The sequence below is a fragment of the Acomys russatus genome, chromosome X (genome assembly GCF_903995435.1).
Source record: "Acomys russatus chromosome X, mAcoRus1.1, whole genome shotgun sequence".
NCBI classification, from domain to species: domain Eukaryota; kingdom Metazoa; phylum Chordata; class Mammalia; order Rodentia; family Muridae; genus Acomys; species Acomys russatus.
Window position 1 is genome coordinate 102,473,516 of NC_067169.1, and position 14,037 is coordinate 102,487,552.

General features: G+C 39.0%; 1 protein-coding gene across 1 annotated transcript in view; it reads right to left on the reverse strand.

The window, feature by feature from the left end:
* Positions 1-13,842, reverse strand: part of Smarca1 (SWI/SNF related, matrix associated, actin dependent regulator of chromatin, subfamily a, member 1) — a 74,923-nt gene extending 61,081 nt beyond the window's left edge. The window contains 6 exon segments of the mRNA XM_051141086.1: positions 789-968; positions 4,543-4,643; positions 4,732-4,832; positions 5,153-5,319; positions 8,107-8,193; positions 13,499-13,842. Of these exon segments, the coding sequence (XP_050997043.1) occupies positions 789-968; positions 4,543-4,643; positions 4,732-4,832; positions 5,153-5,319; positions 8,107-8,193; positions 13,499-13,672 (810 nt within the window). The 5' untranslated portion in view covers positions 13,673-13,842.
* Between the last annotated feature and the right edge of the window lie 195 nt (positions 13,843-14,037).

The following is a 14,037-nucleotide window of genomic DNA, read 5'->3' on the forward strand; positions in this document are numbered from 1 at the left end:
AATATTTAAATTATTTATAAGTTACATTTAAATAAATTTAAGCAATTTTTCTTGAAGCAAAATGATAATGATAAAATTACATAATTCATTATGGTACTATTCCACTGAGAGTATCTCTTGATAATTCATCTATCTAAATATGTAAAATAGTATAAAGTTTTATTTTAAACTATGCTCTCTAGAGGCAAAATAAAGGCAAAGTTCAATAACATACTTTCTAAGCAAATTATTCTTTTGTGTTTTTGCATAATTTATTACTTTTTGATTGATTCTACTGTCCTAAAATAATTATAGCCTACTAACTGAACCAATACCTAATTTAAATACCTCTCCTTCTCCAGCCAAATCCAAATTTCTAGTATTATCTGAGAATATATGCAGGCATGTTACAAGTCTTGCATAAATATAAAATGGTGAGGCTCTCTGAAGACACAGAAGAGTTCTAGGTGTGGGTAGATGTGTGAATGCACCGAACAAAAGCCAAAACTTCAAACAACAAAACTTAAGTCATTTCAATTTCCACAATTCTGTCTTCAAAATGGCACAAATGATACGGTACATATTGAAAAATCAACCCAACTCACAAATGTGGGAACTAAATGAATTAGTATATGCATGATACAGCAGAGCCTAGATCAGCTCAGAGGCAGCACATCGGAAAGGTTATGTGGGAGGAGAGTAGGAGTAGCAGTCATTGCTGACTTAAGTGTCTTTAACAGGAATATTGTGCAACTGCAGTCTAGAAACAATATTCTTCGCAGCATTTCTTAAAGCTGTTTCTCACTTACTCTCACATCTTTGTCTCCAACGAAACAAATAACACGGAGAGATGGAACCCATCGTTTAAATTCATTCATCCAGTTGTGTAAAGTAGACTTTGGAACCAAAACCATGTGGGGTCCAGGAATGTTTCTGTAGTGCTTCAGGTAACCAAGCAAAGCAATGGTTTGTAAAGTCTTCCCAAGACCCTGCATTACCATCACAAGGGGGGAAAGATCACATCAATACACCGTTTTCATTAAACAATGTGTTAGAAACAACATTACAAAAAATATTTGCCAACTATCTCACATTGGGAATTAGGTTTCTACCAATGAAAGTAAGAAGGGACTTTTTTAAAAGAAGAAAGACACAGAACCACTTCGATTCAGTATTTGTTGTAAGTGGGGAGGGAAAGAACCAAAACTCTGCAGTCAAAATATTGCTTAATAAGTCATCTGTCCATTTTGGACATGCCCACAGTATCTAGGAGCAGGCTGACTGATGGGTAATCATTCTAGTAGGTGCAAAGCTAGGAACTTGGAGGTGTGTTTTTCATTTAAAGTAGACGTCTTTCTCCAGCCTGCTGAGATGGTGGCCTTTCTTTCCTATTGTCCCCAACATTATTCCTGGCCAGGCATTAAATATTGGGACTGGGCATCTCAAGAGTCTCATGGCTGTCTACTGACACCTCACACCACACCGTTAATGGCCTTCGGAGTCAGAAAGGAGCAGAGCACCGCAGTGAGAAAAGACCCTAGAGATCGCTAGCTCAGTGTGCTTTTTTAAAGTAATATATCAAACACCCATGAAGCTGGCACCTAGCCCATGGGAAAGGAAACTATGCAGTATACTGTTCAGCCCTTAAAAATAAGAGTCAGCTCTTTAAAATAAGAGTTGGGTGTGGCTCAGTGAAGAGCACATGCTTTGTATAAAGCCCGGGGTTTGATCCCAGCCTCAGGAGTAAAAGTAAACACTAAATAATTAAGCAGCTTTTGCTTAATCTCTAAGCAAAGCATAAGCCTACACTCTATAAACCTAAGCTCAATGCCACTTTTATGGGCTGTGTCTTATCTGATAAGTCACTTAAGATGGATTGTTATTGACATTATCCACCAAAACCTTAAAATGTTAAAGAAACTAATTCTACTTGCAGGAATCCTATGAGAACAATGAGAGAGGCACAGAGAACGTAACAATAAAATTGTCATAGTAGCACTATTTATACTGCACAGCTAACTGTCCAAATGGGTCACAGCAAGAGAGGAGTGGGAGGAAACAATGGGCCATCCTTAGCACTATTAGACAGTAAAAAGTTACTTTGACAAAATGTTTCAATGATCTTAAAAATACATGGGAATGTGAAAAAGTCAGAATGCCGAGTTATACATACAATATAATCTCAACTATACATCTAAAAAAATGTTTTAAAGAAACATGCCAAAATGTCAACTGTGGTTATTTCTTGATGGTGGAATTGCTACATTATTACTATTACTTAATTTCTTTTTTTTTTATTTTTATAAATTGCATATATTCTCTGAAATGTCTTCCTTGCTTATAGTAATTAAAACAAGTTGAACATGATGGTATAGTCTCAGCTACAGCGGAGGCTGAAGCAGGAGAATCACAAGTTTAAAGCCTGAGCAGCATAATGGGACCTTATCTCAAAACCAAACATAGAAAAAAGATTGGCATGTAGCACAGTGACAGAGCACTTGCCAAGCGCAGGCAAATGGCCCTAGATTTAAGCTCCAGCACTAGAAATAAAAAGGAAAGGTGGAAAAAAGACAATAAAAGATAAGACAGAATTCAAACTTACATGGCATCAGCAAAATCTTGGACGGTCTTTAGATCGTTTGTCTTAGGTTGTAGCCAAGAAGTTCTTAGGGTAAATAATCTTTGTCCTTCTATTGACATATAAACCAAAACCCTGCCTCTGTGAGCTGAATATGACCCACAACAGAATAATGTAAATATAAGCAGCTACCACCCTTTTCTTTAAAAAGCTGCTTGGCCATACACCTATCAGAAGATGAGTGCCTATGGGATTGACTATACTAGATGTCAGTGCCTATTGGATTGACTATACTAAATGTCATAAGATGCATTTCATCATTTGGCCTTCTGGATAATAGTGATCAAAATTATGGCTCGTGAGTCTCATAAATAGATATATAACTTTCTCTGTCCTCTTTTTTTTTTTTTCTTTTTTGGTTTTTTGAGACAGGGTTTCTCTGTGTAGCCTTGGCTGTCCTAGACTAGGCTGGCCTTGAACTCACAGCAATCCGCCTGCTTCTGCCCCCTAAGTGCTGGAATTAAAGTCATACGCCACCACACCCAGCTCCTCTGTCCTCTCTTAAGTTTAATTTTATTAATTTTGTCTTAAAATAAAAATCTGGGCTTTCATCTAACTCTCTCATCTACTCAATTAGCATCTTATATAACCTTACTTTTTCTTCAGTTATTTTTTTCTTTATTTATTTTCATTTTATGTGCATTGATGTTTTGCCTGCGTGTATGTCTGTGTGAGTGTGTCAGATCCTGGAGTTACAGACAGTTATGAGCTGCCATGTGGGTTCTGGGAATTGAACCTGGGTCCTTTGAAAGAGCAGTCAGTGCTCTTAACCACTGAGCCATCTCTCTAGTCCCCTTCTTCAGTTATTTTATATGCATGTCCATGATTATCAAAAGACTACCACTTGAGACTCTATCATTATGGAGACTCAACACTGAAGTTGCACACCATGGCTACACCTATAATTCCAACACTCAGAAGGCTAAGGCAGGAGGATTGAAACCCATTAGTCTGAGGCCATTTAATAATGGCCTATAATAGTGAGTTTAGTTACAGGACAACTGAGGCTACATTTATTCATGTATGAATTTGTTCATTCATTCATTTACTTATTGTTTGATTTATATATCCCCCCTCATTTCTAAGAATATGCCACGTTACCTATTATAAAAACATGGAACATAAATTAATGGTAAAGCATAAATGAAAAATTATCAAGGAAAAGTCAAGCAGAAGGTAAAACATAAGAAAAGAAAAGATATCCAGGGCACACCTTACAAGTTGAAGAGATGTTCCCTTTTGGCATTGTACTTTACTCTGGCCTCCTTGGAAGCCAAAGTGCAAACAAAAACAAACAGGAAACCTCTATTTGATCTTTGGGCCATGCAAAAGGCTATATTCTACAGGTTATTTGAACAGTTGCAAACTACAAACATTCTTTTGCAGGCTGAAGACATAGTTCAGAGGTTAAGAGCACTTGTTGTGACAGAGGACCTGGGTTCCATTCCTGACACTCATGTGGTAGCACACAGTCATCCATAACTCTAGTTCCAGGGGATCCTACAATCTCTTCTTTCCTCCCTGGACACTGCAAACAAGTGGTACACATACAGGCAAGCAAGCCATTCACACACATAAAATAAAATAAATAGATATAAAATGTAAGTCATTTTGCAACTAAATAAGCTTTCCAGCATAGGGCTTGAAGGAAGTTCAGAACAGGTAGTTCAAATTTACTTTTTTTAAAAAAAAAAAAAAAAAAACTTCTAGTAAGCCAAGCATGGTGACGCACGCCTTTAATCCCAGCTCTCAGGGAGGCAGAGGCAAGCAGATTACTGCAAGTTCCAGGCCAGCCTGGTCTACACAGCCAGTCCCGGACAGCCAAGGCTAAACAGAGAAACCCTGTCTCAAAAAACCAAAAAAAAGAAAAAAAGATAAAAAGCCTTCTAGTAACTCAGAACATACTTTAAATTCCAGTGCCTTACCATTTCATCAGCCAAAATACCATTGACTCCATTTTCATACAAAGAGATCAACCAGTTTAGTCCTCGAATCTGATAATCTCTCAGGGGTCCGCCTTTCACATCTGAAAACAGAAAGAAAGAACCTCTCTTACTTTTACCAATATACTCAAGGAAACTTGTCCTCCAACTGAGCTGTAATAAAGTACTCACAAGAAGGCGAGACCTCAAATCGAACACACACATTTGATGTTTTCCTACTCTCTGACAGCAGTTCTTCATCTTCCTCTTGTTCTGTGCGCCTGTGGCGATAACTAAAGTGAAGGAAAAAAAATTCACAGTCAACGTCAGTCAACACTGAGGCACCAAGTTAGCTCTGCTAACATCTCTTATTTAAAAAGGAATGTGTTATCTAGTGTCTGGCACAGAATGCGGCAGAAGCAGTCAATGGTTTTTTGTTTTGTTTTGTTAACTAATTAACTTCTCAGAGGGAAAATAACAAATCTTGTTGTCTCCAACACATGTTTATATTGCCAATAATCATACTATTCACATAAGGTTACACTGAGCAAATGAAATGGGAAAGGGGGAGGCACAAAGAGAAAGGGGAGAAAGTAGAAAGAAGTGCGCGTACTCTCCAGCAGAAACCAAGCTCTGCTTGTCCTCTTTCTTTACTCGAGGATGTCCCAATTTCATGTTGAGAGGAGACGTTGGAGACTTCTGTGCTGAAGGTTGAATAAAATGCGCGAAAAGTTCTGTCTGCTTCAACAAAAACTCAAACCTCTTCGCTCGGTCTGCTTTCTAATTTACAAAAGGAAAAAAGTCATGATTTTTCTTTTCATATTCACTCAAAATTATTTATCAATTATATTCTGCCTCATTAATGCAATATCCTGCTTTTTAAACATAGTAATCTACTGAATTCCCTTCAGAAATCCATGAGGTAGTCACTAATGTCATACCCATTTTGCAGATGATAAAATGAAGGTTCCCAAACTTCCATGGCTTGGAAGCAACCAAATTTTAAAATGCTATTTCAAACAGTTTGAACAGAAGAAAAACGACCTAACAAGTTTAGTAAATGTTCCCAGAAGAAGTGTAACCTTGGGATTGGAGGTGTAGTGCAGTGGTAAAGCACTGCCAGTTCAGTTCTCAGTGTCCAATATGACAAAAGGACCAAAAAGTCAAAATTAGAAAACTAATCCTCTTTCTAAAAATGATACTCTTTTCCTTAATAATAGAACACATTAAGTATCAACTATGTATTTCCTAAACATAGAAATACAGATTAATTGGAAGCAGGCATGGTAGTGCACAACTTTATACCTAAGACTCAGAAGGCAGAGGCAGAAGGATCTCTGTGAGTTCGACTTAACTTTGAGAATTACTAGGGTGCATTTAGAAATTATGGAAATTGCCAGGTGTGGTGGTGCACGCCTTTACTCCCAGCACTTGGGAGGCAGAGGCAGGCGGAGCACTGTGAGTTCGGGACCAGCCTGGTCTACAAAGCAAGTCCAGGGCAGCCAGAGCTACACAGAGAAACCCTGTACCAAAAAATGAAGAAGAAGAAGAAGAAGAAGAGGAAGAGGAGGAGGAGGAGGAGGAGGAGGAGGAGGAAGAAAAAGAAGAAGGAGGAGGGAAGGAAGGAAGAAATAAATTTTGGAAATCATGGAATACAGCATCAGCTGCTTTCAAAATATTCTTTCTTTGAGTTATATCAATCTGGAAAATTATATTTTATGCTACTAGTATGTAAGGTTTCTACACAAAGGAAGAGAACTTAGAGAAAAAATATAGGCACACACAGATGAGAAATAGCTAATATATATTAAGTACTGAATGCTGCTATGCAGTCTAAAATTTCAATAAGCTCTGAAGCATTATATATAACTTATAAAAAATATATAACATCAAAATAAGTTGGTTGTTTAGTTTTTTTTAAGATGCCTGTTTGTTTTGTAATAAGAAATAGAAAGAAAGGGTGTGGATCTAGATGAGAAGTGAGGTGAGGAGAATCTGAAGAATTAGATAATACTTTTGATCAAAGAAAAAGAGAAAAAAATTAAAATAAACTGGTTCACCACAAAACCTTAAAAGATCAAGGGGTATCCCTCATCCTAGAAAAAGGAAAAAATAAAGATTGTCTTTTTATTTACAGTTACTTTATGACCATTCAGCAGAGAATGCTTGCTCACTGGTGAAAATGTAATAATTATTCCAGAAGCTTTCAGGAGAGTTCACTAGCATAGATACAAGACTTAGAAAAATACATTCAGATGACAAGCTGGAAGGAGGCCAAAACTTTTCCAATCCACATTATCCTCTCTGGAATGTTGTTTTTAGAACTGTTAAAACATTAACTGTCTCCTTAGATGTGGTCTTAAACATTAAGGCACTGACTCTTGTAAAATAGCTATCAGCAACTGAAACATGTAGTTCCTCTCTATTTATTTTTAAGACTACAAAAATAGTCCTTCGGCGGGGGGGGGGGTCAGTTTCAATTACCTGTTCAGTTCTCAGTGCCTGAAAATTAAACAAATCACAAAGTAATATATGGGGTTCAACTAAAATTACACTAAATTGTGTAATACTTTCATGAACTGAGTAAATATTCTTGACCATGCCTCTAAAGGTGTATTAACATAACTACACATTTCCTGGATGTATACATTTGTTTATATACAAAGTAAGAAGGAGAAATACTGATCTGGCATCGTGGCTGCGTTTCCCTCAGGGTACAAAGCCACACTGATATTGCCACTGATAGTTTTATCACTAACTATGCAACACCTTAACTCTGGGAAAAAGACCACTCAGCAAAACTCAGACATGACGTCTTATCTCAACTATTCCACATAGTTTCTGCAACCCTTAATTTTCTGCTTTGAAAATGAGATGGATTTTTTTTTTCAATAAAAAGTAATTGTTGGCTAGGGAGATAGTTCAGTAAGTAAAATGCTTGTCACAAAAGTGTGATGTCCTGAGTTCAAATCCCTAGCACCCACATAAAAAGATGAGTACAGTGGCACACACCCATACTCCCAGCATTGGCAAAAAGAAAATGTGTGGATCTCTAGTGTTCACTGGCCATCCAGCCTCAGCAAATCTGTGAATTCTTGGTGAAGTCAGTAAAAAAAAAAAAGTTCAAGTGGAGAGTGAGAAAGAAAGAAACCCACCCAAAACCCTTCCTCACGTTAAGTCAGAGGGAATCAGGATCAAAAATAAGGTTGATCGTGATTGAGGAAGATACCTGGTATTTACCTCTGGCCTGTGTGTGTGTGCGCGCGCGCACACACACACACTTGTTGTAATCATTTAATATATTAAATTACATTTGTACTCTGAAATCTGATTATGCATCATAAACAGACAGACAAGTCTTTTACATCTTTTATATCTCTATAAAAATTAACTATAAGCCATGTGTGGTAGTATACATAAATAATCATAGAAGTCAGGAGGCTAAAACTGGGACAGTGACAAGTTCAGTATCAGTCTACGATTAGATAACCAGACCTGACTCACAAACAAACAAACAAACAAAAAATAGAAACATAGTGTCCGCTACCTTACCAAGGGTATATTTACCATTTTCTCTTCGTATTCTGGGTCCATTTCCTTTTCAGACTTGGAAGCTTTAGGAGCAAGTTTGAGTTGAAATGGAGAAGTAGTTTTCTAGAATTTCAAAGGAAATAAACATCAGCCAATTGCAAAGCAAAGTCTTTAAGCTGGTCGATGTTTTCCCTTGAAGAAAGCCGAAAGTAATTAGATAGCTTGATAGATAAATCACTGAGGGGCATGCATGCAGCAATGATGAGAGGAAGTTATGAAGCAAGCCTTGTGATTAATCCAGTTCTTTGCACCTGAGGTCCAATAAAAAAACTAAAATATCAGAGAGATGATATTAATTAGAAGAAAATCCAAAAATAAAACACTGAGCCTTTTTGTCTATTTTTTTTTTTTAATTACAGCAGAAGAAATATGTAACCATAAAATAAGAAACTTCGAAGTCCAGAACAGGATAATGTTCATCCACAAACCAAAAAAATTCAAGAAATGTAAATAATAACTCTCCCAAACACTTCTTTATATACTGGAAACAAGCCAAACTTTCAGAACAAAAGACTTTGGCTTCTGTTCCTAAAATGACATTTTTGAAATTTGTTTTTCTAGACTAATTAAGGCATGCATATTTTTAATATATTTTATTAATTTATTCATATTACATCTCAATGGTTATCCCATCCCTTGTATCTCCCCAGTCTTCCCTCCCTCCCATTTTCCCATTATTCCCCTCCCCTATGACTGTGACTGAGGGGGACCTCCTCCCCCTGTATATGCTCATAGGGTATCAAGTCTCTTCTTGGCAACCTGCTATCCTTCCTCTGAGTGCCACCAGGTCTCCCCATTCTGGGGACGTGGTCAAATATGAGGCACCAGAGTACGTGTGAGAGTCAGACCCCACTCTATACAGTGCGACATGATCTCATACACTTAAAACAACCCAATAGTACAGCTTCAAACTAGTCACATTATTTCCTTTGAAAAGAAAACTATTCTGACTATTCATATTATGAAAATATTTTATATGACTGATTCATCAGTGCTATTCTCTATTAACTATTAATTTTTTAAGTTATAATTTAGTGGACATTAGCGTCAATTAGTAACTTGAGACGTCTAAAATAATCTGGCAATACAGGATTAATATCTTGTACATCCCACACTTTGTAAAAACAAACCTATTGATTTAAATATCAGAATGTACATAGAGTAAAATATCCTTCTCTAAGAAAAATCAGAAGATAAATAATAAAAACAAGAATCTATCCATTTAGATCAAAATCAAGAATATTTGAGCTTGAACACAGACTTTGCAGAAAATAAAACACAAATATTTTGAGAAAACACAAGAAAGGATATCACTTTTATCACAGTCATAGGGGAGGGGAATAATGGGAAAATGGGAGGGAGGGAAGAATGGGAGGATACAAGGGATGGGATAACCATTGAGATATAACAAGAATAAATTAATAAAAAATTTTTTTAAAAAAGAAAGAAATCTTCCATAATAATTCAGCACCAGAATGTGACCTTAAACATGAAAAAAAATGCCTCTAATAATTAATGACTGTCTTTTGACATTTACTAAAAGTTTTATCTTTAGAAAATCCAAACAATGATTATGGAGCTTGACATTGGTCAGACTCCTAATTTGAAGCACTAATCACATAACAAGCATGTTGAGTTACAGCATCTCACGTATAGTGATGGACTACATGAGATGTCTTGGAGGTAATTCTGGATGTATTCAAATAAAAACTGGAAAGACACTTTCAGTATCAATGCCTTCAATCCCAGCACTTGGAAGGCAGAGGCAGGTGGAACTATGTACATCTGAGGCCAGCCTGGTCTACAGAGTGAGTCCCAGGACAGTGAGAGCTATGTAGAGAAATTCTTCCTCAGAAAAAAAAGTCACATATACTATGTCTCATTTTCAAAGCAATTAAATTTTAGATATCAAAATTCACACTCTCTTAAAAGCTCAATGTCAAGTTTTATGACAGTAGCAATTCTCCCTCTCTCTCTCCTTCTCTCCTCTCTCTCGCCTCCTCTCCTCTCCATCTCTCCTCTCCTCTCTCTCTCCTCTCTCCTCTCTCTCTCTCGTCTCTCTCCTCTCTCTCGTGTGTGTGTGTGTGTGTGTGTATATGTGTGTGTGTGTGTGTGTGTGTAGAAAACTTCATTTTCAGAGAATTACATCTCAGAAAAACATTTTATTCATTACTTCTGTGCTTCAAATTGAAATCACACATTAACTGAATCCCTCATCTTGAGCAGTACTATTAAATGCCATGGATAATCACTTCATCGACATTACTTCCCACACACATTTTTTATTTTTTTAAAGGCCTACCTTTCCAACTTTCCCATTTCCACATGACTATGTGTCCCAAAATACATTTCTCATACAAGAAGAAATAAAAGGTAAATAGGATTTTTCTAGTGGATTATTTGTAGATTTTACTATCTTACATTCTTTTGTATATTTAACTTTTTGGACCATTTCTTACATGTGCACAATATATTATGGTCATTTTCACACCTGTTTTCTTACCCCTTCTACTTCTTCATCCCAACTAGTGCACCACTACTTTCCTGTCTTTTTTATGTGCAGATCTTATAGTCTTGAAGCCTGGAGAATGTAGCGCAAGATCACCAAAAAAAAATTTGACTTAAAGACCATGACCTTGGTTTTTTACTCCATGGCAAACTACCATCTTCCTAGTTCTATATTCTTAACTTATCCAACCTAAGAACTTACTTAACCAAGTAAGTTTAATAACCAGAAGGTTAGAAAAAAATACCCCTGTATGCGCTAAATGTCGCAATCGGTTCACAGGGAGCTCATGTATGTGTTTCAGCAGGAAAGCAAAAGAGTGCTTTACCCTTATTCTTATCTAATCCTCCCTCGTTTGATATTCTAGCTTTGCACACCCCAGGAGATGAAAGCAGTAGCAAACAACATGGCAAAGACGACTAAAACGTGGACACCAGGAATAGATGACAGAACTCCAGAGCTAAAATGCTTGTTCTTCTACAGGAGCATCCTTTATCTTTGGGGTTGAGCATCACTTATATTTTCACATTTTATGATAGTTAACTTCTTCCTGATGAAAGTAGATGAGGTCTTTAAAAAGCCTAAGTAAATAGCTGGATATTGAGGAGACAGAAAAATATTACAAACAAATAATTAGAGGTTGTTACTACTAAAAGAGTCTGAAACTGGTCGTTTAGTTAAGGGAAAACAACCTGTTTTGCTGTTACTGGCCTGTCACTGGCCTTGTAACACTGTCAAAGTACAGGAACCAATGACTATTAGGAAAGGAGAAACGTGTGCCCCTTACAGACTCAAGGTCGTACAAAATACACTTAATGTGTTTAAAGGATTTATGTGTGTTTCTATACATCTGTGTGGGCATATGCACATGTTTGTGTGATGGTTCCAGGTGCTAAGTGTGGGGTACAACAGAGAGCATCAAGTGTCCTCTTCTATCACTTTCCACTTATTTCTTGATCCAGAGTCTCTCCCTCAACCAAGAGCTGCCTTTTCTTCACTAGCCACCAAGCCCTATCTCTGTCACCCTCAAAGATGAGGTCTTCAGGTATGTGCAGACAAAGCGTATTACATGGTTGGTGGAACCCAAATTCTAGTCTTCATGATTGTATATCAAAATCTCTTAACCCTTTCTCTCATACCAGCCCAAACTTAGCTTTTAAGGACAATTGAAAATAACCATTTAAAGAATGACCAAAATAGGAAATTAGAAACCCAGGAAATGCAGCTCCTATCCTGAGTGGATAAATGAAGTTTCACCATAATAGTGTCCAGAGCTCATGAACATACAGCAACACACTTCATGCTTATTACATATATTTTTATTGATTCCCCAGTTCTTTTACAATGGAAATCCAAAAATTTATACAATTTCAAAATTCAACATTGACTACCAGAAGAAGAGGAGGAGGAGAAGAAGAAGAGGAGGAGGAAGAAGAAATAATTAGCACTTACATTTGCCCAATCCAGGGAATAAAAGGCACTAGACATATTTCTGAATTTCTCAACCAAATACTTAGTATTTGGCCCAGCTTTAATCATCACTGTTGTTGCACTGATCCATGTAGCACACATCTTACATCCAGTTTTCCGTGGTTTTTCACTTAGCACTACGGTTGTCTTTCTGGTTAGTCAATCACTATGGGACTTAAGTAACTGCTGGATTTAGCACTATTCTTGTAATTCAAGGCAAAAGGTTTTGATTTAGTCATATAGCATTGTATAATGATTCACACAAAGCCATTTGAGATCTCTAAAGCATAATTTCAATTAGCTAGCATTTTTCAATCACCATGTGTATTGTAAACCCACCGATAAACGATCTGTTCTGCAATTGTATTATATATCAGAACGTCTTGTGCTTCATCCTATTCTTTGGCATCAATTTTTCAAAGCATTGTATAGTTTTACTTACACATTCATGTGAGATAATACCTACTTCTTGGATTTGTCTGCAATAGGTGTGACAGAAGTATAGTTCATCCTACAGAGTAGGACTTTTCCACATTTTTTTTTAATTGCCTGTGTCCAGGAGACAAGGGAAGTAAAAGGCTGGAAGGCCAAAGGCCAGATAAGGGGATCATCTGGGTGGCCTGGAGTGAAACACTATACCATCAGGGGCGGGGCGGGAGAGGGTAAGAGTGCAAAGGTTGGAAATTTTCCTGAGACAGCAAGCATGGTTCCTCAGTGTGAGGATTGTAAGGTAAAGTGCGGAGAGGATGTTTTCTTGACTTGACACCCCCTGCTCACCATGAGGCAGTGATCAAAGGAACAAGGGAGATTTTTTTTTTTCTGTAATCCCAAAGACAGACAATGTCGATCAAAGCAAGCATTTATCTCCCAGCCGTTCTTCTTTTCCCCTCCCCTCTCCTCCACCACAAGCACCTTGAAATTTAAATTACAAAAATAAGCCCCAGCCAAACCCCCTTCAGCGTGATGGTGGGACTGAAGGGCCCAGATTTCCCAGGCAGAGGCCGACGGGAAGAGGGGGGTAGAAGAGCGAGCAAGGAGAGAGGCGGAGGCTTTTTCCTGCACAGCCCCATCCCCCACACCGTTCCCCCAGTTCCGGGAAGGTAGAGGGGGACCCGGGGCTAGAAGAGACTTGGGGTTCAGATTCGGGACACCCCACCACCCTGCATCGGACTCCCCCCCCGCCCTGCCCCGCCCCCGCCCAGCAGGCGGCTGGCAGGAAAGGGGGAGGGGAAGGAATGCTAGATGGTTCTGCCGCCCCCTCTGCTCCCATCCCTGCAGAGATCTCGATACCTGTCGGCGCCAAAAGGTCGGGATTTGGGACCCCGTGAGAGGTTAGACACAGGCTATGTCCAGCACACACAGAGCGCGCGCACACACCCCTTTCCTATTTACCTCCTTCTTCTTCTCGCCCTTCTCAGTGGCCGTGGTGGCTTCGGTGGCGGCGGCAGCCGCTCCCTCCTCCTTAAAGGTGGACGGCCCAGGCTGCTCATCCTCTATGACCACGATCGTGGCTCTAGCATCCGAGACTGCCACGGTGGCTGCCTCTGTGGCCGTGTCCGACTCCATGGCGTTGGAGCGGGAAAGATGAGGGGGAACGAGGAAGGGGAGAACGGAGGCTCCTGGGCGGCAGCAGTGGCTGCACTGAGAAGAGCTAGACAGCAGGGGTAGGGAATTACTAGCTTCCAACCCCTTCGCTCGCCCCCCACCTTCTTTAAATAACCCTCAACCCTGCCCCACTTCCGTCCACCCACCCTACGTCATGGCCTCCCCTCATCCCTCCCCCTCCGCCCCCCCACCACCAATCGCGAGACTCCCCCTCCCCACCCAGAGCCCAGGCTGGTCCCACACGACCAACTGTTGCCTGGCTGTGAGGTGCACTCAAGAGGTAGAGGACGGAAACCCACAGCTCACGGCCCCTTAAAAATTCTGCT